This window comes from Falco naumanni, chromosome 1 (genome assembly GCF_017639655.2).
Source record: "Falco naumanni isolate bFalNau1 chromosome 1, bFalNau1.pat, whole genome shotgun sequence".
NCBI lineage: Eukaryota > Metazoa > Chordata > Aves > Falconiformes > Falconidae > Falco > Falco naumanni.
In genome coordinates this window covers 92,439,654-92,463,955 of record NC_054054.1, presented here as the reverse complement: position 1 = coordinate 92,463,955, position 24,302 = coordinate 92,439,654, and the positions used below count along the sequence as shown (strand labels likewise).

General features: G+C 50.9%; 1 protein-coding gene across 1 annotated transcript; it reads right to left on the bottom strand.

The window, feature by feature from the left end:
- Positions 1-652: 652 nt before the first annotated feature.
- Positions 653-23,315, bottom strand: EWSR1 (EWS RNA binding protein 1). Its single transcript, XM_040606519.1, is given in 19 exon segments — positions 653-867; positions 1,247-1,517; positions 2,012-2,109; positions 2,550-2,727; positions 2,833-2,955; positions 3,372-3,501; positions 4,109-4,227; positions 5,077-5,109; positions 5,653-5,687; positions 8,493-8,673; positions 9,218-9,432; positions 10,178-10,345; positions 11,704-11,870; positions 11,872-11,891; positions 16,893-16,910; positions 17,366-17,489; positions 19,798-19,849; positions 20,099-20,135; positions 23,233-23,315. Coding segments are annotated over 19 exon segments (2,085 nt in total). The 5' UTR covers positions 23,309-23,315; the 3' UTR covers positions 653-827.
- Between the last annotated feature and the right edge of the window lie 987 nt (positions 23,316-24,302).

Here is a 24,302-nt window from a genome sequence, read left to right as displayed (position 1 = left end):
AGCCCAGCGCCCGCAGCCCCGCGCCGCCGCCGCGCCCCGGCCGGGAAGTTGGAGGCGGCCCAGAAAGGGCCGGGACGGGAGCGGCGGGCGGGGGCGGGGGGGACACACAGCGACCGCCCCCCCGCCCGGGTGTGATTTGACACGGCGAGCGGGGTCACACACACACGCCACGGGCCCCCCCAACCCCTCCGGTGGGCGGCGTCCCCCCCCATCCCCCTCCGGCGCCCCCCAGCAGCGGGGCGGGACCGACGTGTTCTGCCCCCCCCCGGCGCCCCCCCAGGATCGGGCCCTTCCCCAGCAGCGGGCGGGACGGATGGGGTCTGCCCCCCCCCCCCTCCGCGCGGTGTAGGGCAGGGCTATCCCCCCCCAGCCGCTCCAGCCCCCCCTCCTCTTCCTCGGGTGGGGGTCGCGGGGTCACCCCCGGGTAGGGATGCTCTCAAGAGAGGCCAGAAGTGGTACGGTTATAAACATCGGGAATTTTATTTTAAAAAATCCATCACAACCGTTAACATCGTTACAGTTCGCCGCCGCCGGGGGGGTGCGCACAGCATGCTCACGACAAGGGGGTCGCATGGGTTTAGTTTGCGTTAAACAACCATTTTCAAAGGGGGGGGGGGCTGGGGAGGGGGGAAGAAAAGATAACTCGGCACGCTACCGTTGAACTTGGTTTTAATGTTTCTCCACAAACGGTGAAAAATACTAAAGTACAGACAAGGAATAATCATAATGTTGTGGGCCAACATTATAAATATGGAATTATAAATTTAAAACATTTTCTGGTTTAAAAAATAAATCTGGTAGTAAATGCAGCTCTGCGGGGTCCGTCTCTAGTAGGGCCGGTCTCTGCGCTCCTGGCGGTGCTCAGCCCTGTGCCCGGAGGGAGAGGCTGCGTCAGCCACGGTGCCCCAGAACCTTTCCCCGGGCTGGGGGGGCTCCTTGCCCCACCAGCCACTCATCCCAGTACCTGCTCGCCCCACCAGCCACTCACCCCAGTACCTGCTCGCCCCACCAGCCACTCACCCCAGTGCTTGCCCCCCCCCCCAGCCACTCACCCTGTTGCCCACTCGCCCCACCAGCCGCTCACCCCCACCACCCACCCAACCCCAACCTGGTCTCCCAGAAGGAGGAGTGGGCCCCTGGTGCCACCCTGTCCCCTTTCCCCACTGACTGATGAGGTGCCTGCCTCACACGTCAGGGTGCAGGGCCTCGCCCCCCCCAGCCGCTCTCTGTCCACCCCCGTACGTACTTGTCCATCTTTCCCGGCCCTCCGCGCCGTCCACCTCTGCCTCCGCCTCCCATCTGCTCCATCAGGGGTCCTGGGGGGCCCCCGGGCCCACCGCCTCCTCGCCGGCCACCTCCTCCGTAGCCACCTCGATCCATACCCCGGCCTCCTCTGAATCCACCTCTGTCTCCACCGCGGCCACCTCTGAACATGCCACCAGGTCCCCCTCGGTCCATGAGGCCACCTCCTCGCGCGCCTCTCATCCCCCCAGGGCCGCCTCTACCACGGTCTCCGCCTGGGAGAGAGAGGAGAAGACTCTCAGAGCAAGGCGAGGGGCGAGCCAGCCCGCATCGGGCACCACTCCGGCCTGTCAAACCCTGCCCCGGGAACCCGGCACTGGGAACGGGAGCAGGTCCAGCAGCTGCCGGGGACCCTGCCGGGAGCCAGGGCTGCAGGGCAGTGCCATGCGCACACCTCGCCCAGCCTCTCGCAGAGACGGGGCTCGTTAAGAAGGCACTGCCTGGTGAGGTGGAAGTGGTGCTTTGGGGAACCCAGGCGCTGAAGAACCCCGGGGAAGAGCCCTGGCTGTTCCGCAGGCGCTGGGAAGCGTGGGAGGATCGGAGGGCAGAGCGGTCCCAGCCTCCATTTTGCAGCTCAAGGAGCGATGAAGCCCCAGTAGCTCCTGGGGCTGGAAAGAGCCGTTCCCCGAGGAGCCCGAAACCAGGCCCGGGGCAGCCCGCTGGAAACCTGGCACCTCCAGCCCTGCCGGGAACCCTTCCGCACACGTACCTGGAGGGGGGAACGGGGGCGGCAGAAACCCTTCTGGTTTAGGAGCCTTGCACTGGTTGCACTCTGTTCTCCAGGCAAAGTTCTGGTTTCCACATCCCCTGGGTAAAAACACCAGTTAGCAGAGACCAGGAAGGCAGTCCTGGCCCAGTAACGCTTGGAAGCGTGTCCTGGCCGCTAGCAGGAGAGCACGAGGAGACACAAAAGCTGGCCGGCAGGACCGGCAGGAGGCCTACTGGCCTGGCATCCCCAGGCTGCGGTGGGGTGGCCAGCCTCCTCTGCTCGCTCAGCCACAGCCCCCAGGCCCCCACGCCAGCCCTCCCTTCCCGCTCCGGACAGGACAAAGGAACCTCCTTGGAAGGCCCAGCAAGTTATTCTGGGAAAGGCTCACTTGTCCTGGCCAGCACCTCGGACAAAGAGCCCTTTCAGCGCTCTGAGATAAGAGACGGCTGTTGTCACCATGTGGGAGCAACCACCGAGGTGCCAGGCTCACGTGGAGCTGCCATGCCGCGTGGGGACGCAGGCAGCACGGGATACTCACGGATTGGGACACTGCCAGTCACCAGCTCGGTGCTGGACGCTCCCGCTGGAGGAATTTCCTCTGGATCCTCGTGGTCCTCTTGAGGAGAAGCCACCTCTGTCTCCACCTCTGCCCCCCATCCGGCCCATGGGGCCGCTCGGGCCGCCAGGTCCCCCTGGGCCGCCAGGCCCCCCCGGACCTGCAAGGAAGGCTCCATTAATCCCAGTAGGGACCGGCTGCCACTGGAGGACAGGGTGTAGCACCTCCGGCCATGCCCTTTGGGGGCCAGGGGGCTGGATGTTACCTCCGCGGAGGGGGGGAGGCATGCCCCGCTGCTCACGGGGGGGGATCCCGCCCCGCATGCTGTTCATCGGGCCCTTCTTCCGCGCCAGGGTGACTTTGAGCTTGCTCCCCTGGAAATCCTTCCCTAGGAGGAACACAAAGGCAAGAGCATCACTTTGTGCTCTGAACATCCACTCCTCACCAGACCCTGGTGTCGCACACAACCGCACCGGGTTGTTCCTCACAGGGAAAATTTTACCTGTTGTCTACGACAGCAGAAGGGCAAAATTCCACCCGCGGGACTGAGATACTAGCTACAGGAGGCAGCAGGTGACAGAAGCCTGGGCAACGGAGGGCAACCATAACCCCAGCGCACCTCTCTGTTCCAGTTAAAACCAGGCACTTCTTTGGCAAAAGCCTGACCATCGACAGCTAGCTGCTTTAAAGGACTACAACCCTCCATGCACAGAGGACAGAAATGCTGACTTCAGTTGGACAAGAATTCAGTTTTGAAATCGGGAACAAAGTGCTTCCAGCCCAAAACACATCCCGCACGCTCACCATCAAACCATTCGACAGCTGTTTTGGCGGTAGACAGGTCATCGTAAGATACTGTGGCATCTCCTTTTGGTTTGCCGGTTTCTTTATCGATGTAGAGGTTTATCATGGGCTGCCCGGTCCTCTTGTTCATCTAGCGGGACAGCAAAACGTCACCTCAAGTCACACCTCCCCGTACGCTGAGCAGGGATTCAGCCTTCTCTGTTCTGCTTTTGACTTGAGACAACCCAGCTCATTCTGGTGACTCCGTGGCAGAGCAAAGGGCCCCTATGGCCTACCATGGGTAGCAGCTGCTGCCCAGACAACCCCCCAAAAGAAGGAGCCGGCCCTGAACAGCACTGCCGGACCAGGCAGGCCTCTGCCACGCACAGCTGGCAGCGCAAGAACCGAGCTGCAGCCTCCCCACATCCTCCTCCACTCTGCCCACCACACCAAGCCCTCACGCTGTCACATGCTCCACCAGCAGATCCACAGAGGCACATGGCTGTGTCAGTGCTTCCACAAGCCTAATCACGCTGCTGAGGGACAAATGCTGCAAGGGCTCTTTGGGAGAACACGAGCTAACAGGTTAATGCCAGGCTGCAGCCATCATAGCGCCCAACCAGCCCGAGACCTGCCAGCTCCTGGAAATGACGGGCTAAAGGGAGATGAGCAATGTGGAGGCAGGGAGGAGGTGGGCCACCCCTTTCCCCCACAGCCCACCAGCCCCAGGCCAACCTCTGCACACGCGCTCCCCTCACCTTCACAACACCACACTGTTTGAAGAAGTCTGCCAGATCCTCCAGGGTCACATTATCATTGAGTCCCTGCACATAAACTGAACTGTTGTCTGAGTCCTCATCTGGGTCCATAGGTGGGCCTAGGAGATAATTCAGGGTGTCATTGCAGGGAGAGGAGAGGCAGCGACACAGCATAACGGAGTGCTTTTCATCACGTCATCCCCGCAGCCAGCTGCGGCTTCACTCTCAATGAGCGTATTTATGAAGTGACACAAAACCCAAGGCACTGAGAGAGGCGACTCTACGCCACCTTCCCCATGTGGGCAGGCAGGACTGTGCTGCAGCCCGCTGCTGAGCTGGCCTGCCAGCTGCCTCCCCAGCCAGACACCCACACCCAGCCAGCGCGAGGAGAACCGCCTGGTTAAACCGCTTGGTTATAATGGGAGACATCTGAGATGCAAGGAAAAGCTTCACGTCCTTTGGGCTCCCACACACGGACGTCCACCCCCACCCCCACCTCGCTTTCCACAGCACCGTGCCGATCCTGGAAGGCTGACGCATAACTTCCAGACACGCCTGTGCGACAGGAAGGAAAAAGCTGCACGGTGACAGGCCAGGGGTGGCACAAGAGGAGGCCACTGGACAAGCATGTACAAGCTCCGGACTAAGGCTGCCTGAAAACGGCTTTCTGCTGAACCAAACAGCTACAGAGCAGCTCCCTCAAAAGCCCCCCTAGTTCCTGGGGAGGAGGGTAACCATCTCACAAACACGTGCGGTTTTCCACCAGTCCAGCTGTTCTGATGCACTGGGAATCAGAAAATAAACGAAATGGCCAGAAAGAGCCTGCAAATGGCAGAGCATCCTCGTGCTCCCACAGACAGGCACGCTGTGGGGCGACGCGTCCCGCAGCTGCAGAGAGCATGGAACGAGCGCAGAAGTCTCCATGTCATGAGCTCAGGAGAGAGTCCCGGGCAGTTATTGGCAATTACCTAAATCAAGGTCCGGTCCTTCTTCCATATGTCCTGCCAGTCAGGAAAGAATCATAAGAAGCTGTGTTAGTGCACGCCTTGCGGGCTGCAGAACCGACACACACAATACTATCTACTTATAACCACCATTCGATGGCGCTGGTTAAACTCCAATTGACCTGCATTGCAAAAACATCAGCAATGCACCTTTACTTGGTGATCGGTTTGCTATTTTAGCAGCTTTTCAAACCATTAACCACTATCACACTTTTTTTTTTTTTTTTTTAAAATGCTTTACCAGGCCAATCAGTTTTACGTTCATTAATAAAAAGTTACTTTACAAAAAAAAATTTATTAAATCCAAACCATTTATTTTCCCCAAATTACAGAAGTTGTTGCTCAATTCTTCCAAGTTACCCTGTGTCCTGTAACCGCATACCCCTAGGCATTGCCGGCAGTACCCATTACAGTCTTGTTGTATATGTCATTTTAACCACTTAAAACTAATAAAAATTATACTTTGTTCTAAAAACTGACTGCAATTTTTTTTTTTTTTTTTTTTTTTAACACTATCCATTGTAATGCTCAAAAACTTACCACCAGGCTTATTGAAGCCACCTCGCTCTCCAGCGCTGCTGGGGGGATAAACGAAGAAATGAAGGCCTTTCCCTTTACAAAGCCAGTACCGCTCTGAGCCTCTGCGGCTCACTGGGAAGAAGGGCACTGGCTAAACATCTCCAAACAATGCATCTGTCTCTCTCTCTCTCATCTCGGCACTATGCCTTTCTTCAGGGCAGCTCGCTCAAATTTCCTTTACATATACGCAACCTTGCTTGTCTGGTTTTAGACACCACTTTGCTGTCGGTACCCTTGCATTACTTGTATGGGTATTATCAGTGCAATACTTGGCAAAAAATCTTTTCGAGCATTCTAAATTGGGCTTTTGCTTCAGAGAAATCATGGGGTCATTCACTGGTCAACTCCCTCCCCTCTGTGTGTACATAAAGGTGCACCCTCAGCCTCTCGCAGCACGAGAGCGAAACGAGCCCGCGGGTCCCTGACATTAACAGTTAAAAAGGTAGGAGACAACCATACGCGATACCTACAACACAGTTCAGATGACATTTCCGCTAAAAACCTCGGTATAAAGCCATACATTCAGGTCACTACTGAATTTAACAAGTCTCTGTGGAGGGAGAACTTACAGAATACAGCGGGGGCTCGAAGGCCTGGGGTGCAGCTTTGTGGACACAGACCAGAACGGCAGATTTTGGCACGCGCCAATGCAAACTGACGGCCGCAGCTTTCATTGAAAGCTTTGGCTGAAGCGTTCAGCTAAGACTGCTTTCAAGCGCTGGTTAATTAGGAAAATGCCACCTGAAAAGGATTTTGATGTTTCTTGCTCTTTTTGGAGAGACAAAAAGCTGTTTGGAAGGAAACGAGCAGAGGAGGGAGAGCACCGCCTATTTTCTAGCAAGTATTGCACCTCTAATACTGGAAAAAAAAAAGTCGTCAATACACAGTTTCAAGCTGTTGCATGCAGCTTTGCCTCCTTTTGTTAAAGTACACACCATTTACGTAATGTCTCTCTTTTTAAACATATACGTTTACACTTTTTAACGTTACACAATTCTAAAGTAGTATACCTCCTCTGGTTTTATTACCAAACAACAAGTATGCAGTTACCAAAGTTACAGAAGGATTCCATTTATACAATGAATACATTTGGTTAAAAATATTCTATGTATATTTTTCCTCTCCATATGGACACCGTGTCTAGTCCCACTTTTCATTATGCTGCCGGCTGAGTACTGAGTACGGGTACTTTTTAAGTATTGAAGTGTATACAAGGCTCTCACTTTGTAACCTGTAGCATATAAATGCGACAAAGCATGTTAAAAAGTTTCCATGTTTAACAGCCAATGAAAATATAAAATAACTGAGTCAATGAAAAAGGGCACGTTAATAACATCGAGCTCCTTACCTGCCGGAGACACTGAAATCCATCACCACAGCATGATAAGAAGGGCCGAGTTCCCCTACCTGCCCCTGGGCGTTCATAGGAAGGCCACCTTTTCCATGGACAGCAGAAAGTCTACGTCCATAGAGCAGGGGACCCCTTGTAATGGTCTAGTCAGGTGGAAATCACTACGTACGCAATTTAAGCTCGGATTAGGATGTGAAATCAGAGATGGGTGACAAATCTTTTGCATGAGAAGCTCTGAAGGGGCTAGAAATTTTAAGATGTGATGATAGACATTTCAAGTGTCTACATCTACTTTAAACCATTAGAGATAAATACATCATGGGTGAAATCTTTATGCAGAACCTTGGAACTCTGTTCCACTCGAGCCAATTCAAACCACATGTATTCCAACACAAGCCAGTCTTTTTCTTCTCTTTCCATACACCGGTAGTTGTATTTCTCCGATAAAGATTTCATGCCACTTCATTTCGACAGAGCTATGCAGAATGGGACTATTGATTGCCAAACTCCAGTTGCCACCAGGCTGTAAAACACCTTAAGAAGTTGCCTGTCGATGAGAAGCTACAGTTCCGGCTGCCCTGCCAAGTACCAGGGCCATCCCACGCCACATCTCCAGGGCGCACCTAGGGACACTTCTGCATAGCTCTGAACGACCGTGTGAAGGGATGGAACACACACAAAGCTACATCTTCCTTCTCTTTAGGAGCCTCTGGGGTTAGTCCTCCTTCCTCACCTCTATCAAAACAAACACCACAGATGGGGAGACACACCGCTGATCTGAAGGCACAGGTTTACCAAACCAGATTTTGCCATCAGTTAAAATGGCCAAACTGATTTAGACCACCTGAAAGCTCCAAGGGGGAGCAGTCCTGGGAGCCAAGCCAGATCTCTTTACGTTCTTGGGCTCTTTTCTTCATGCTCCAACCAAGCTCTAAGTGTTCTGTCCACTCAAGAGTCATGGCTTCGACAGCAGCAATCTGCCCCAGGCATACACTTACAGACGTAGCTCCGCGTGCTAGCGCTAAGGTGAAGAGGCTGACACGAAGCTTCTGCCTTGTACATACCTGAACTGTCAAGATCCCCACTACCGAGGCACAGGGAGTGACTCCTGGACCTGGCGGAAGGTTTGTGTGTGTTCGATCCAGAGTTACTGTTAAACCCCACAGAGGATTTCACCTCGGCGCGACCGCGAAGGGAGCTGAAAGTTCCAGGTTTAGCAATACCCCTAATTCCCCCCGGGGCCCAACCAGCTGCAGGACAGAAAAAAAAAAGATAGATCCTGCTCCTATTTCCCCTAGGATAGTATTTCCATGGATTAGAAGAAATGCTGCTACAGAGATGTTCTCCATGGAAGTACAGTTGGGAATGTCAACCTTTCAGTCCCTTCTTTCAATTTCAAATCCTATGGGTAAACCAGAATTAGATAAAAGGAGAAAAGATTTGCTCTTACCCCATTCCACCGCGTCCTCCTCCCCGCCCACCTCTGCTCATGCCTCCGCGATCATATCCCCCTCTTCCCCTGCCCCGGTTATCAGGGCCGCTCATATTCCGGTTCTCTCCTGGGCCTGAAAAGCCTCCGGAATCCTGTCCGTATACGTTCATGCTGCTAGGATGGTCCTGGCGGAACGAACCTAAGGAAGTTTGTAACAAACACGTTAGGGAGCTGCAGACAAGAGTGGGTCGAAGCTGCCTGTCCCTTTTCTAAGCCCTTTTACCTGCCTTAGCACCAGAACATAATCACGACCATCATTTGCTATGGCATTTACAGAAAGAGCACTAACTTAAGGAGAGATGCGCCGCTTTCCGTGTGCAGAATCAAGTTTCATGTCAGGCCCTACCAGTCCGACCTCTGCAGAACTGCCACCTGGCCAGACAGAACTGTTCACAGCAAGTCTTGCCCACTCCAGCCACAACAGTATTTTGTGCTTCTGTGGTTCCCAACTGCCCCTTCACCTTTGCCACACTGAGGGGAGTATCACAAGTTGCCGCTGCACCAGGCAAGGTGCCTTCCAGTGAGAAAGGGCAAAACCCAGCTGCAGCACGCTCCCCTCAACAGAGCTGCAAGCTCTAGACCCAAAGTAACGCCAAACCTCCTTCAGAGACCGCCCAGCCTGCAAGGGCAAGCGAGACCAACCCTTTCCTCCACAACCACCCAGCTCTGCTAAGCACACTCACTCTGTTGGCCATAACTGCTGCTCTGCTGGCTGTACTGGCTGGGGGCCTGGCTGTAGGATCCGGTCTGGGGCGGGTAACTGGTCGGTGGCGGCTGCTGCCCGTAACTGCTTTGCTGGCCATAGCTAGTCTGCTGCCCGTAGGTGCTCTGCTGCCCGTAGGTGCTTTGCTGGGAGTAAGTGCTCTGATCGTAACTGCTTGGCTGCGTAGAGGAATAGCTGGAAGACAAAAGCATTGTAAAGATGGAAAGATGAGCCAAATCACTGGCAATGTGCATTAGGCTGCAGACGTGGCTCACACTAGAAGGTAATGCAATTATAAGCCATATGTAGTGTTGTAAACCATTTAAGAAGGTGAAGTCATTCTATGGAGGCTAGTCCGGTGGCAGGAGACAAAATAAACATAGTAAACTGCTAAAAGCAAAATCCATGTGACCAGTCACAGTTTATTCGTACCTCTAGAAAGAGGCAGAAGGGCCAGGGCAAAAATCAGGGGCAATGCAGGTAACAGGCTCCCCTTCTGCCTGGGCACTGAAATACTTTCAGATGACGGGTAATAAAACAGTCCCCTCTCATGCATGTCAGGCTTTGAGATAGAGAGATCAGCATATCGAACACACCCGAGGGGAAGAGATGAGCTCCTTGTCAAAGCCGTATTTGTAAGGAGGCAGCAAAAGTTTGCTGTAACACACTCCATATCTAGGAAATGTCTTAAAAACATCTTGTCATCATTTCACCTTGCTACTGCAGGTGTGTATAGACACACTCATGCGCTTAATCATAGCCCCATCTTCCCTACAACAGAAAGTACCCCAACAAGAACCACACCTCCCTCCTCCCAGAGCACCAAACCTCCTTTTACACCTGTTCGTTTTAAAATCCCTTGAGAAAACCCCTTTTTGCCCAAGTTAACCTGAAAGTTCCCATGCCAGCTGCATGAGGCTTAGCCTGCTGGAATTGTTACCTGGTGGGAGGATAGGCGGGAGGCGCAGTGACCGGCTGCATAGGGTAGGTGGCAGGCACCTGAGGGTAGCTGTAGTTGCTCTGTCCATACCCTAGGCTGGGCTGGCTGTAGCCTGTCGTACTTGATTGTGGCTGGCTGGTCTCTGCTGGTTTGCTGCCATCCTGGGGCCTACGGAATAATGTGGAATGAGGAGGAAACATTAGTGCAAACCTCCACCTCTGGTAGCAACCGTTCACCCCCAGGACAGAATGCCACCACCTACTGCTTTGGGTAGCCTTACAAGCCGGCACCGCATCGGCGTCCGCCACTCTGGCAGCAGCTGATACATGCTCAGCAAACACTAAACATTTTAGCACCAGCTGCCTGGGTATCTGCACGCTCCTCTGCCATCAGGGAAGGCCTGGGCAGCATCCTAAGAGAGCACGCAGAGCAAACAGGTCCTGTTCACCAGCTGCGTTATGAAACCAAAGGTGAGGGATTTAGACTTTGGCTCTAGAATTGAGCGGAGGGTGTGAAATGGCCAGGGAAGACGTCAGCAGTGCTGCCCCTCCGCTCGAGCTGGTTTTGCACAACGCTTGGAAATGATGAGCTCAAACATAGCTGCATATGTTGTCAGTTAAATGCACCCACTGCTTGGTTTAGAATCCAGTGCAAGCAAATATCGCCCCATATACATTACTGAATGAAAGGAAAAGGATGTTGGGGGTTGGATTTGATGATCTTTAAAGGTCCCTTCCAGCCAAAACCAGTCTATGATTCCATGTTTAGTATTAACTCTCAAGGCCTAAAATTAAAGAGAATAAATGTGGTTCGCATGTCCCCTTCTATATTTGTCCTATACTGTTTATAATCTCTAAGTGTTTATCAGAGTGGAATAAAAAGAGGTAAGCCTACTTTTGTTGTACAAACTGGGAAAAAATGATTTTAAATGTCAGGATTCATCCTTAAAGTGTAATCTGACAGATACACAGAAGCTCTGTGCCAAGCTCTGCCTTTCCTTACAGAAATGGTTGCCACAAACATCAGGTAAATGAATAAAGCAGTTTTTACTCACTACTAATATTATGTAGTCTAAATCTTTCATACCACGAGCACACAATTAAAATTAATATAGTATTGACAGTGCCCAGACGCAAGAGATTTTAAGAAAGAAATCGACTACAGCAGGTGCATCCATTCAGTACGTAGCAGTATCCTGCTTGACCCTATGACTCAAGATCAGATCAGACTGGTCCATTTTTTTCCTACATAGTGAGTCAAGAGCCCGTTCTTGCTGCTTGGTTGCTCTCTTCATTGCCCAGTAACAGTGCTGACTCACTGTGCTGGAACAGAACCTACCTACGCGGCTTCCTCCAGCCCCGCAACACAATGGGATCGGATGCAGCAAGTGCAAAGCTCAAGTGCAACAGGCAGAGAGAAGGTGTAAGCACAACCAGCAGGCCCCAGTTCAGTCAGTGGTGTGCTGGGGCTCTCCCCAGGAGCAGAGCGAACACAGCCTTAGGAGGAAGGGAGGAACCAGACGTTACCTTGCGGGAGCGGACGCTGCTGGCTGCTGCCCATAGGCTGGGTAGGCAGGCTGGGTGCCGTAAGCGGACGGTGCTGCGTAGGAAGCCTGGGTGGTGGTAACCGTGGCAGTGTTAGTATCGTAGGCGGCTGTGCCGTACCCCTGGACGGGCTGACTATACGCTGGGGGGGGCAGTCGGGGTGGTATAACCTAGAACAGACCACAGCCTCATCAGATCAGTATGGTGACCTTTGCTCGTAACGTTTCACACTGCTGCGCTTCTGTTGACAGTTTATCAGACCTCAGGTACAGCACCGATTTTACCACTGCAAATGCATCACAGATAACCCAAATATGATGAGGTAACCCACACCACCCCCTCACAGAAACCCTGTGCCCTGGGAAGCCTCAGCCTACAGCCCCAGCTGTACCCTCACCATCCAAAAACCACACTCGTGAGGAGCTTTCTGGAAGCCACCCTTCAATCAGCATCCAAAGGCTGTTTGTTTACAGCTACCGAACCTCACGGCTAATTTAATAAAGTGCACGCTGGGCAAGCTGAGGCATGCAGCGTCTTCTGAACACAGGAAGATTAACAAAGCTCTTGTTAGCTCTGAAGTAAAAGAAATCCAATCGCTTTAAGATGTATGGTCCCATCCTTTCAGCTTTTCTTTAAAAATAAAAGTACAAAATGGCACCCAGGCTGACTTGAGAAGTCTTTTTGAGGCATTTATGAAGTCTTATTTTAAGTAATTCTGGAAACAACAGAAAAACACTTTAACTTAAGATCAAAAAAGACGTGTAAGGTAGCTCCTGATGTACTTCCACTTTTCTTAGAATTTCAGTCTGTTTCAGGTAAAAAGCTTAGAGCTCATACTCATTTCTGAACAATTTTACTAGAATATCCAAGATCTCAAAACAGCTCCATTTAAATTACTCTTTCCAGCAGCCGCCACCGTGTAATTTAGCTGACCATTTGGCTTGTCACAAAGGTGAACTGTAAACCCGCTATTAACATGGTGGCTTTTTATAGTTAAGAGCTTTGTGAGTAGGTTTTCAAATCATGAAATGGGGACTTACATGAAAAAGTATCAATTAAAAATTTTGTTGGCAAAAGCTGACTTACTAAAAATACAAAACATCGATTGCCAAAGAGCAGCCAAATGGTCTCAGTCTTACTGATGTGATCTTAATTGCATCAATTAAGGTAACAGCTTCTCAATCGCTTCTTAGTTTTAATAAACACCGGACACTTGTGACATACTCTTCCTTCTAATTATACAGCATTTTAGGCAATTGTGCTGTAGGTTTTTCTTTCAATTCCCTCATTTGCAAAACAAATGTACTTCAAGCACAATATAGCATGCCCTCATGAAGCACTGCGGTACTTCCACATCTTGCTGCCTCTGCTACAAAATCAGGACCCTTCGCATTGGCTCTCTGAATCAGCAAGTAAAGAGGAAGAGAAGTGAGAGGAGGAAGTTTGCACTTAGTTAAAAAACAAACACATTAGTTAGCACAGTAGTTAAAATAAACAAACTTCAGCTTTCCATCCCCAGTGTTGCTCTGGAGCTTTCTAACCTCAGGATCCTGATGAAGGGGCTCTAAGGGGACACAAGCCTGTCCACTCTTGTTACCTGCAACAGCTAGCCTAAAAATCCCTGCCCACTCCCACAAGCCTCATTCCTCCTGCCCTTGGCCCCCCCTGCTTGTCACACTACCACCCTCCTGCTGAAGGCCGCAGGCTGGCTTCCCCCATCACAGGGCTGCCAACCTGGAAACATGAAAGCGGGAGAGAATAGAGTAAGCTGGTCTCCCACCGGGAAATAACTTGCATGAACCACTAGCAAATCAGCTTTCATGGTCATTATTCCTTTTTGCTGAGAGGTCCTCTGAAAAGCAAAGTCCTGTTCCGAGTGTCGCTAAGAAGGGTGAATGGGATGATGCCAAACAGGATAAAATGAGTGTGAGTTTTAGAGCCTCGGACGAATTTAAACAGTCCAAACACTTAAATGTGAGCCACCACAGCATTTCCACAGAGAGCACTGACACCAAAAGTTAAATGAATCCTTATTTTAACCAGCCGAAGCCTGACCGCATACTAAAAAAGCCTGCTGTTTGCTTAAGTACAGCCTGCAGTAAGCACTGCTGCAGCCACAGCCTTGCCCTGGGCTGTCGTCATCAGAATCAGAGTTATAGGGTGGTCTTCCTCACCCGAGCCTCCTTTCGGGGTACTGTTAGCGGCAGCACTAACCTCTCCAGTCAAGCAAGTGAGCAGGTTTGCTAACACCTGGCTCTGCACAGTGAATAGAATAAAAGGGAGGGGGGGAAAAAAATTCCTGAATTTTAACGCTTCAGCTCTAGATGGAGCATTTCCCTTGTGCAAGTGTGCTCAGCAGGAAGGGTTTGTAACAAAGCAAGAAAAGGCAGTGATTTCACATCCCACTGGTCTACATTTTTATTTCAACGACTTACTTTAGGTACTCTGAAAATCCTCAAGAGCCGTATTTTTGAGGAGGGCATTTACATTACATCACTTTTCCCTCCTCCCCCCACCAGGTTAATAAGATCAACAGCAAGTCTGCAGAACAGCTACTGTAAGAAAAAGGTAACAGAAGAACTTTGATAACCTGCTTAAGATGTCCAGTTACGTTGCTCAGTTTCCTCTCAAAGTATCCAAGCCTGCAAGCAAAACCCTTATTGAAGTCTAGGAATTCTTCAGGTGGAGGGGAAGCTTGCAGGATTTGGTCCTCAGAGAACATCAACTGAAAATACTGGATTCAGAGAGATTTATTCTGAAATAAGCAGGCTTCATGTCAGCTAGCAGCAGTGTCTGAATGCTTCTCTCTGAAGCAAGCAGTATTAAAAGCTACCCATGGGGTCTGCATGCCCAGCAAGAGCTGACTCCTGTTCGGCATGCACATGTTCTACGAGTGAGGGGCTGCAGAGGGGGACACAGAGGTGACCCTCTCTCTGCTCCATTTTGGTATAACAGATCATTGTGGTAGCCAAGACAGCTATGGGTGCGTTCGCTTCAACTCGTAAATACAACAGAAACTTAAAATATACATAAACCTGCATTGCACAGGTAAAAAGAGAAGCGGGGGCTGTCTGTCTTTAGGGAGTAATTCCCACTTAGCTACTTAAAGGAGATTCATACTTGAATATTTGAAATAACGTGTTTGCCCCCAAACGACACTGTTAGCAAGCCAATAACCCTAACAGATGCAGCTCTTTATTTATTCTTGTAATTCATGCTTATACACCGCAGTGATTAAAGAGCAAACCATGACCACAGATCTGATGGTGCTGATTAATCCCCTAATCCAGTTGGCATCCGGGCAGCTGCAGAGGAGCCCGCAGGCTCCTGAACCCCTCTTCTCCGTAACAAAGTCACTGGGTGACTCCAAGACACCTTTTGCCTACAGCCCCGGGGAGGTAACTCTCACCTCAGGTGGCCCAGGAGTCAGTGCAAGGCTGCGTGGCAGACTGCTTGGGACGGCAAGGTCCCCCGGCAGGCTAGAACAGTCCTCATCCGAGTCTCTGAGGCGATGCAGAGGAACAGTCTCTGCCACTCCGGCACAGTCCTGAGAGGGTGGATCTGCACAGGATTTGAATTTCCTTGACTGCAATGGCATCTTACCCAAAAAATAGGCTGGTAAGACAAAAAAAAGCACTTTGCTTTTAAGTAACTGCAGGCATCCCTCTGCTACAAAAAGGCAATGCCTAGGAAAAGTAAATTGAGATTCAACCATAAAAATTGCACGTCTCTGGGGGCATAAAGATGTATGCCTCAGGCAACACCCCGGGCTTTATTTAGTATGAAAGGCAGAGACTGAGCGAGGGAGACAGGCTTTAAGCACTACCAGTCTCATCTGCACAGCTCTGGCTCCTCAAGGAGAGGCAGGTGTAGGAAGAATAAATACAGCCTGGCACTCTGCCTGGAGAGTTACACCAACAGTTCTGCCACAAACCAATGCTATGCGGATTGAGGCAAATCGTACTTGAAGGTCTGATACGATCATTTGCTTGACCACTTCCTGAGTTTTCTTTTTTTCTTTTTATGAAAGGAAAACTAAGTTTTTTGCTTTTAAAAAAAAAGGCAGCTGTGCAGAAAAGACACCCAATATTCTTACTCCTCCAGCAAATATACTCTTAACAAACAAGGAAAAACATGAACAGTCCAGCTTCTTGTGACCCCTGCAGGACTGTAGTCCATAGTAAGGATTAAGGGACCCAAACACTTCTAAGAAACGAGTTTTGGATGTCCACAAATCCTTTGTGCTGCAAATTTATGTCCATATAGTTTGAAATGAAAGGAAAAAAACCCTATAGAGAACTTGCAGAGATGCTGGTTGAAGGGTACTGGCTCTCATTCTGCATGCACTAACTGCCAGGCAAAAATTTTCCTTATCTGTGTGAAGACGTTATGTATTTTAAATGCTGTATCACTGGATAGACTATAGGTTAACGTTTTCTCTCCACCTCTCCCTTGTGAGGCATTCCTCAGCGGCTGCTGTGGCCAGATACCCCACTGCCTGTCTGTCCTGGTATTCCCTTGCTTTAGGAAGTATTTAAGAAAGCTCCCACTCTAACAGACATTCATAATGTCTTGCATAGCAAAGGATGGACCTGCAGAAAACAGTACTCAAAGCATTAAGTGGAGGAAAATTTGCTTTCTTTTTCAAAGTCTCTCAAACACTCAGTGCAAATATACCAGAATTGAATGATGTCTCAATAGCTTCTTTCAGACATTACGACACTCATACGTACGAAACTCCAGTTCAAAGAGCACACACTGGAATAGTTCACAGCGCATTAATGAACATGTGACATGTGTCTGCACTGGAAATCCAAAGACAACACGGAACATGCAAAGGTGGTGGTCAGGACGTCTGGATGTGTCTAACCATGCTGTTTACCCTTTAGGAAAAGGTAGGACAATGGGGTTAGATTCACCCGAAACATCTCGGCATGGCTGTCATTAGTGCTCAGGAAGTTTTATCCATAAAGTTTTGTCGGAGGCCTTACAGAGATGTGGAGATGGCAAACAGCATTGCAGCCTAGCAAATTCTTACTGTCATCATGTGTGTGCGTTCTGATGCTGGATTTTTTAGTGCTAAAACCAAGCGACACCTAAAGGGTTAACACCACAAGTTTAGACAGGATGAGACAGCATTTTCCATGCAAGAGTGAGCAGGATAGTCAAACCTGTACTGGTCCCTTCTACTGTGGGAAGCACAAGACAAAAAGTAGAGGGCACACTATCAGAACAGGCATACATCACTTCCACTGATTTGATTTTCAAGCAACCGAAGTGCTGAGGACACCGGTTCTCAAGAGCAGCCAGAGAACACGCTCCCAGGGAGCGCTGCCACGCAGCTCGTGTTTGCTTTGCTCTAAGCACAGTACGCTCTGCAGCCATGCTTAGTTCCACAGCATGAACCAGCACCCAAAATGTTCCCTGCAAAAATTAAATGGGCACGTTTATTTACTCCTCCTCAGCCCACCCGCACCCTGACATCACTTTAAACTGCCCTTCGCTCAAGGCAGGCTCTTGGGGAATGAAACCCTTTCCATATCAGAGTAATTCAGTATGGTTTGGGCTGGAATTCCCCAACACAGACTTCAGCTCAACTCTCTCCCCAGGATAAGCCAAGCCTCGCAGGCACGGCGTTTCTTACCGGTAGGAGGTTGCCCGTAGGACGTTGCATATGCAGTCTGCCCATACGTCGCAGTCGTCTGGGGCTGCGTGTAACTGACGTCAGTGGGTTGTCCGTAGGTTCCGTAACTCTGTTGCCCATACGTCTGCTCCAAAGATGATACAAATTTAATTCATGAACAGAAGTGACTCACAGGTGTTGCAGAGATACACACAGACCATTTCAGTGATGCACACAGACTGGGGGGATCTGTGTTACCTGAGGTACTGAAAGTAACCAGAGTCAAGCCAAGGCTACTGTAAATTCACATCTGTAATGAAGTTACAAACACAGTTTTTCAATGCCAGGACCAGAGAGGCAGCCTCTTACATTTTCACAACACATCTCTGCTCTAACTAAAGCAAAAGATGAAAGCATCCAGCACCTCATGATTGCCTGGGCACCTGTCAACCTTCACAGGTACCTCCCAAGGGCTAACCTGAAACACAGGGAGTGGGACTACTCAGAGGGCACAACTGCACGAAGTAAAATAAATCAGTTACCTCAGCATGAAAACTGCTTCAGTGTTCACTAGAAGAAACCTATTTAAAGGTTTCAATGAAGTTATTCCGAATATTCTCCATGTCCACCAGCCAATAGTTTGAAAAATGGGAGTTTACAAAGGCACCCAAGGACGGCATCAGCAGGAGCATCCAAGGGCTTACCATCACCAAACCATCCCAGTTACAGCTACTCCCACCCTGGTGCCTTTGCATTCAGCAAGAGATCAGCTCTCAACTCACACCTTCCCTCGGGCTCATTTTCAAGTCTAGGCTACCACTAAAGGATCACGCTTCATCCGGCTCAATCCTGAAGACAGCACCCCAAAGCAGCTCCTCGGCCGCGGCGATCCAATCGGCAGTGCAGCGTGGCTGGATTAGTGCAGAGCTGCTGCTGCTGCAGTTTTGCCACCTCAAGAGCGATCTCAGCCCCCAGCCACAGACCAGCCAGCTCAAACCTCAGGCACCAGCCACCCTCCAACAGCTCTGTGTGGCCTGCAGTTTGGTTTAAGACAAAACTGTAGCCACAGCTCAAGAAGCAACATGAAGGCAGCCTTAACGTCCAGATTCTCAAAGGGATTTAGTGACTTCTGTAGGAGCTGGGAACTTAAAAACACTTTTTGGGATCTAAGCCTGTGTTACTCATGAGCCATCCTCCTTGAACTCAAGCCACAGATCTTAACCAAGAGTAGAAACACCTTGACCAGACTGAGGATGTTCCTGCCTGTGGAAGCTCCTATCGAGAGGCAGGAAACGCTGCAAACCTCCCATGGCTATCCGCCTGCAGCTGAGTTTATTCGGTTAGCTGTTTTAGTCTCACACTAGAGGATGTTGTTGAAACCTTCTGTTCCTACACCTGCTAGTCTGCTTACACTTGTCCTTCTGTGTACCCTACAAGGGGTAGCAGTTCTTGCAATTGTTCTGTCTTAAAAATCTTTATTCAAAGTAAAAGTTACCATCATTTAAGCTGACCCAAACGCCCTCCTGTAACACTGAAATTTTTGACAAAGTGCCTTCTTACCCTGCTGCAGGAACAAGTGAGTGCGGTATTCACGCAGCCTCGCCTGCCTCAGACTGGCTAGTGCAGGCAGCAGCAGGCAGCATGGCACAGGCAGCCTGAGTGGCACGGGAAGGCAGCTCCTGCTCAGCCCCACAGCACTAAAGCCAAGCTGTTGCCACAACCAGAATTAACCAATTAAAAGCTGCTCAGTAACACTCCAACATGACAACGTGGTGAGTTTTATCTCTGTAATACAGACATACCTTTGGGCTGTAGGATTTTCCCTTCAAAAACCTCTCTGGAGAGGCGAGGGAAAATTAACCTACACCACTTTTTGAGGACAAATGTTTACTTTTGAAAACATACTTGCAGTGTGTATACAAATGTGTTTTTAGTAACTTGAACTATAAGGATTAAAAATAAGCATGTTTTAATTCATCTCTTAAAGATCATAATAATTCTGCAGTCTAGCCAACTGAGAGTATTAATAGTTTAGCAACAATACCTCCATGAAAAAATGTATTCCCTCCTCCTCCTCCGTCCAACTGCTACAATCTCACAAATGGCAATTCCCCCCCTATTTTTTTAGGTTTTTCTCTCCTACACTGCTGAGTAAAACACCCACTAACATGCTGGTGTCAAACATACACCAAGAATTAGGCTTTTATAATCCTCTTGACAACAACCACCTTAGGCTCAGATATATTAACAAAGGGGACTGTTGAGGCTCCTTGCCATTTAGGTTTGTTTTCACTTTAAGAAAGCAGTTCAGGCTGTGTGGGAAGCTACAAGGCAACTTTTAATGACAGATTTTGATGTCGCCACTCAGTGTTTTTTCTGGCTGGTAGAGCCCCATGTAGTTTACTGGAAGACATGTGATTCAGCAGCAATTATAAAACCGTCCCGTGTTTTACCTGGGTGGTCTGTGCATATCCTTGAGCTGGCTGAGGTGCATACGCGCTGTAGCTGTAAAACGAATTTGAAGACATTTATAATGCATCCCTGTATTTCTGACCTGTGTAAAACATGTATCACAAGACAATTTTCACATATCCATATGATTTCTGCTGAAATACTATGGCAATACAAAATACAAACGTTAAAGGAAAACCCTAAGATTTACAAACATACCTGAGTTAAGACTAAATTGCAATTATTACATTCTTACATTATATCCTTTTGAAACAGAGAGGATAAAACCATAATGCCACTTACCCCTGCTGAGCTGCAGCTTGGCTATAGGTACTATAATCTACAAGAAAAGAAAAAAAAAAGGGAAAACAAAGGTTGCCAAAGGTTTAACAAAATTAACAGCAGCTGGAATTTCCTCCTGTGGCTTGAAAGAACTGCTATAAACCACTGGAAATCCAGTTTCAAAAGAGTGTAAGGTAAATGCACTTTTTCAGTCTTTTTGAAGGAAACAAAACCTCTCTTCCCTTCATTGTTACTGCTGGTTGCAGCAGCAACTTTGATCTCAAATGACCCTACTTTAATTTAACTGCCACCTTGGATGACACCCAAGGGGGCTAGCAGGAGAGTGTTTTGTTTTGGAACAAAAGAAAACACTGGGGCTGACACTTACAAACACCCCCCCACCCCCCTCATTTCAAAGGGCCAGGTTGCAAGCTTTTGGGTCTGTAGAAACCACCACCCTTCACTCTAATTTTCAAGGACACAAACAAATGTCTGGGAAGTTCTAACAATTGTCCCCTAGCAGGGTTTGAGATACACAGCTGGCAGTTAATTCCTTCCCCAAAACCCCCATCCACACCAATACCCTGATTCAGAGGGAAACCAAAATCCTGAAAATCTGAACAGAAAAATCTATGCTGAACCCGTTAGCTGGTGGGAACGGAAAATGCGTCCACATGGCAATTACAAAGCTATATTTGAAATGATTACAGCTCCTAAATGTACTCTTTCCTTCAAAGTCACCAAGCAACTTCAGTACCCATCCAAACATCTACAGCATACGACGAATTCATCATTCTGACCAGACCCTGCCAGGCAGATTCCCGCTCTCCCGGCATCACAAAAGTCCCGAGAGGAGAGATCAGGAATGAGTCCCAACCTTACTCGCATTTGCTGCCTGGGTCACGGCATCTGACAGAGCTGGAGGCAGAAGCTGGACGTTAGTAGAGCTTTCCTTAGGCAGAGCCAAATAGTCCTGTGTGGAAAGGTTTCTGTGTTTCTATTGCAATCCCACCTCAGGGTATGATGATCTCAGAAAACTGAAGATAATGAATTTGAGGAACCCTCAAGAAGGAAACTGACGACTTCCTCCAGCCTTCAGTTATCCCTATATTGTGAGGACCGCTTTAACGCCTCTATCGCGCTGTTTGCAAGTGAAGGTGATGGAGCACCACGAATCATTTTGAAAATTATGTTTTCATACGCTAGAACATCCTGCTTCTTGAGGCCACATCCCTAATAAAGCTTTTCTCTCCTCCTCCTAACACCTCTATGCGAGCTTACAGCTTTTCCTCCTTTTCACTCCCTCCACTGACGCTGGAGCTCAGACTAGAGAGTGTGTGTTGATGGACAAGGAAATAAAGTGCCATGACTCCCGCAGTAATTTTTCACAGATATTAATTATGTGGACCTTGCAACAGAGCACAGGAATCAGTACAAGTACACAAAGAAGATGCCCAAAATACCACACACACACCAGAAAGATGCTGAACTGCTATCTAAAGGCTTCCATGCTCCCGAGACACACCATACAAGTTGTTAAACTACTTCAGCACTATTCCTGCTTTCCTTACAGGTTGTCATGTTTAATATTGAAAAATTTTGCTTGTTAAATTCAGAGTTGCTTTTTTTTTCCTCTCCAGTCCACATGTGGCTCTAAGCCCTGCTAAATCCTGAACGTTAAAAACCATTAACATCCACTCCCCTTCATCTGTCTCCCCTCTCCCATCGCCTCCTTGCACCAGCATGTCTCCATCCTCCCCCACATATCACTGTATACCCTCCCCCACCCCTGCCTCCTCTTTTCCAACTCTGTTCCTACTCCAGCCACCAAAACCTCCATACTCTGCATTTAATTCTCATTTTCTGCACCCCTTTGAGTTACTACAATCCTCCAGGCTGGTAAAAAATGCCCAGGCTGCTGAGCACAGACCCCCCCCACCATCATCCTTTGCTGGCAGACCCCCAGCAACCTACCACCCTCCCAAAGAGCTGCCCGGCCCTTGAGCTACTCACACGGTCTTCAATTAAAATACTCATCACACATCCCCTCCCCCGGCCTTCCCCAGTCCCACCTTGACACAACATTCTCCCCTTTGTAGGATTTAAATCTAGGTGTTGGATTTGCAATTTGCCTCCAGTAATCCCTCTCTTCTAATCTGCTCGAGTTTACATTAAAGCAAAACATGTTAAAAATATTATGGTTCATTTAGTTAAAACCATCTCCGAGCCTTTATTTCCAGTGGGAAATTAATCTTCATCCTTCTATTTCACAAGGCTCAAGAGCACAACAGTGCAGCCAAAAATAGCCGCTCCCATGGAAGAACACTTCCATGCATTAAGTGGAAAGACAGCTGTATTTTTAAACCCCATTTTGACAATTCCATTGGCACATGTTTCTTTAGTAACTTTTTTAACTCTCCAAGGTGATATTAGTCACGTTCCCTCACACTCTGTGGCTTGTGACATTTTCCTTTACGGAAAGATCCAACCTTCAGGTGCTGGGTTTTAAAACTACTTTAAACGTGATGTTGCACGGTTGGTAACTCAGTTTCGACCTATTTGCAGCCAGTTGGAGGCCTCGTGTAAAAGCACGTTTCCTTCTATGCTGCTTCACTGATTTTATTCAAAGAAATTACATTTGCACCAGAAACCATCCTGAATAGCCCCCAGGAAGGCCGGAGGCAGGCTGGAAGCCTTCGGCAAAGAGAGGGATCTCCCGAAAGCCAGGAACTAGGAGGGATTTCTGGGGCTGGAAGGCCAAAGCCCCGCTCCTGTAAGCCACCCCCTGGCAAACCCGGCGGGGAGATCACCCGGGCACCGCAGCCCCGGGGAGGCTCCGCAGGGTCCCGGCCACCGCGGGGACAGCGCTGCTGGGGGACAAGGGCAGGGGGCCCCCCGAAGCCCGCGGCCCAGCCGGGCGGGAGGCCGCCCCCCAGCGCGGGGCTCGGGGCCCGGCTCGCCCGCCGTGCCAGGGCCGCGGCCCGGCCCCGAGGCGCTGCCCCCGCCCCGCTCCCCTCGGCCTGGCAGGCGCCAGCCCCGCGTTCCGCCCGTCGCGGCGGGCGCCAGTGCAGGAGGCCGGGCCGGCTTCGGCCGCTCCCGCCCAGGCGGCCCCCGCCGAGGCCCCGAGCCGGCCTGACCCCCCCGGCCCCGCTCACCCGTCGACGCCATTTTCTCGCCTTCCTCCTCCGCGCTCCCAACGTCCGGCCGCCGCCACCGCCCCGCACTGCGCATGCGCCGCCAGGCCCCGGCGGGCCGTACCACGGCGGGGGCGGGGAGGTCCCCGCTGGGGGCCGCGCACCGAGGGCTCGTCCCGCCCCGCCCCGCCGCCTCCCGGCGGCTCCCATTCTGCGCGATGAACCGGGACCGGTCCGCGCCGCAGCGACCGCCGCTGGGGAAGGCAGTTCTCTCGCGGCGCGGGGCGCTCCCCCCCCGCCGGGCCGCGGGATGGTACGGCCCGCGGCCGTTAGGGACCGTCGCGCAAGAGCCGTTCGGCCCGGGAGGCGGAGCGGGGGGCGCTGGGTCGTGATGTCATCGCCGGGCGTCACGCGCGGGGTGGCTGCTGGCGTCACGCACCAACAAGTGGCGCCACGCGCTGCGCGTGCCGGCGGTGCCCAGTGTGGCGCGGCGGAACGTCATCGTCCTGACATCACGCTCCAGCAGGTGACACCGCGGGCCGTGCGTGACGTCAGCGGGGCGTCGCGTGTCACATGCTAGCAAGTGACGCCGCAGGCCACGTGAGCTCCCGCACCGTGCCTGGCGCTGCACGCTGCCCCGCGTGACGGACTGACATTGCGTGACATCATGTATGACATCATGTGTGCCAGCACCCCGTCATGCTGCTGGTGGTGTCCCATGAGGCCACCTGGGTGGGGACACAGGTACGCCACAGGGCCAGCCCTGGCTGGCATGGCACCCCGGGGTGCCCCTGTCCCCAACAGCTGCCACTCGTGTGTCCCCAGTGCCCTGTGCCCCCCCTGGGTGCTGGGGGGCTGCGGTGTGGCCTGCAGCCCGTGTGTGGCATGGGTGGGTGTCCCAGGGGTGTCCCAGGGTGGGTGGGTGTCCCATGGGTGGTGTGGCATGGGCAGGTGTCCCAGGGGTGGCATGACATGGGTGGGCATCCCATAGGTGGCATGCTGTGGGTGGGTGCCCCATGGGTGGTGTGGCATGGGTGGGCATCCCATGGGTGGCACAGTGTGGGCGGGTGTCCTATAGGTGGCACGGGGTG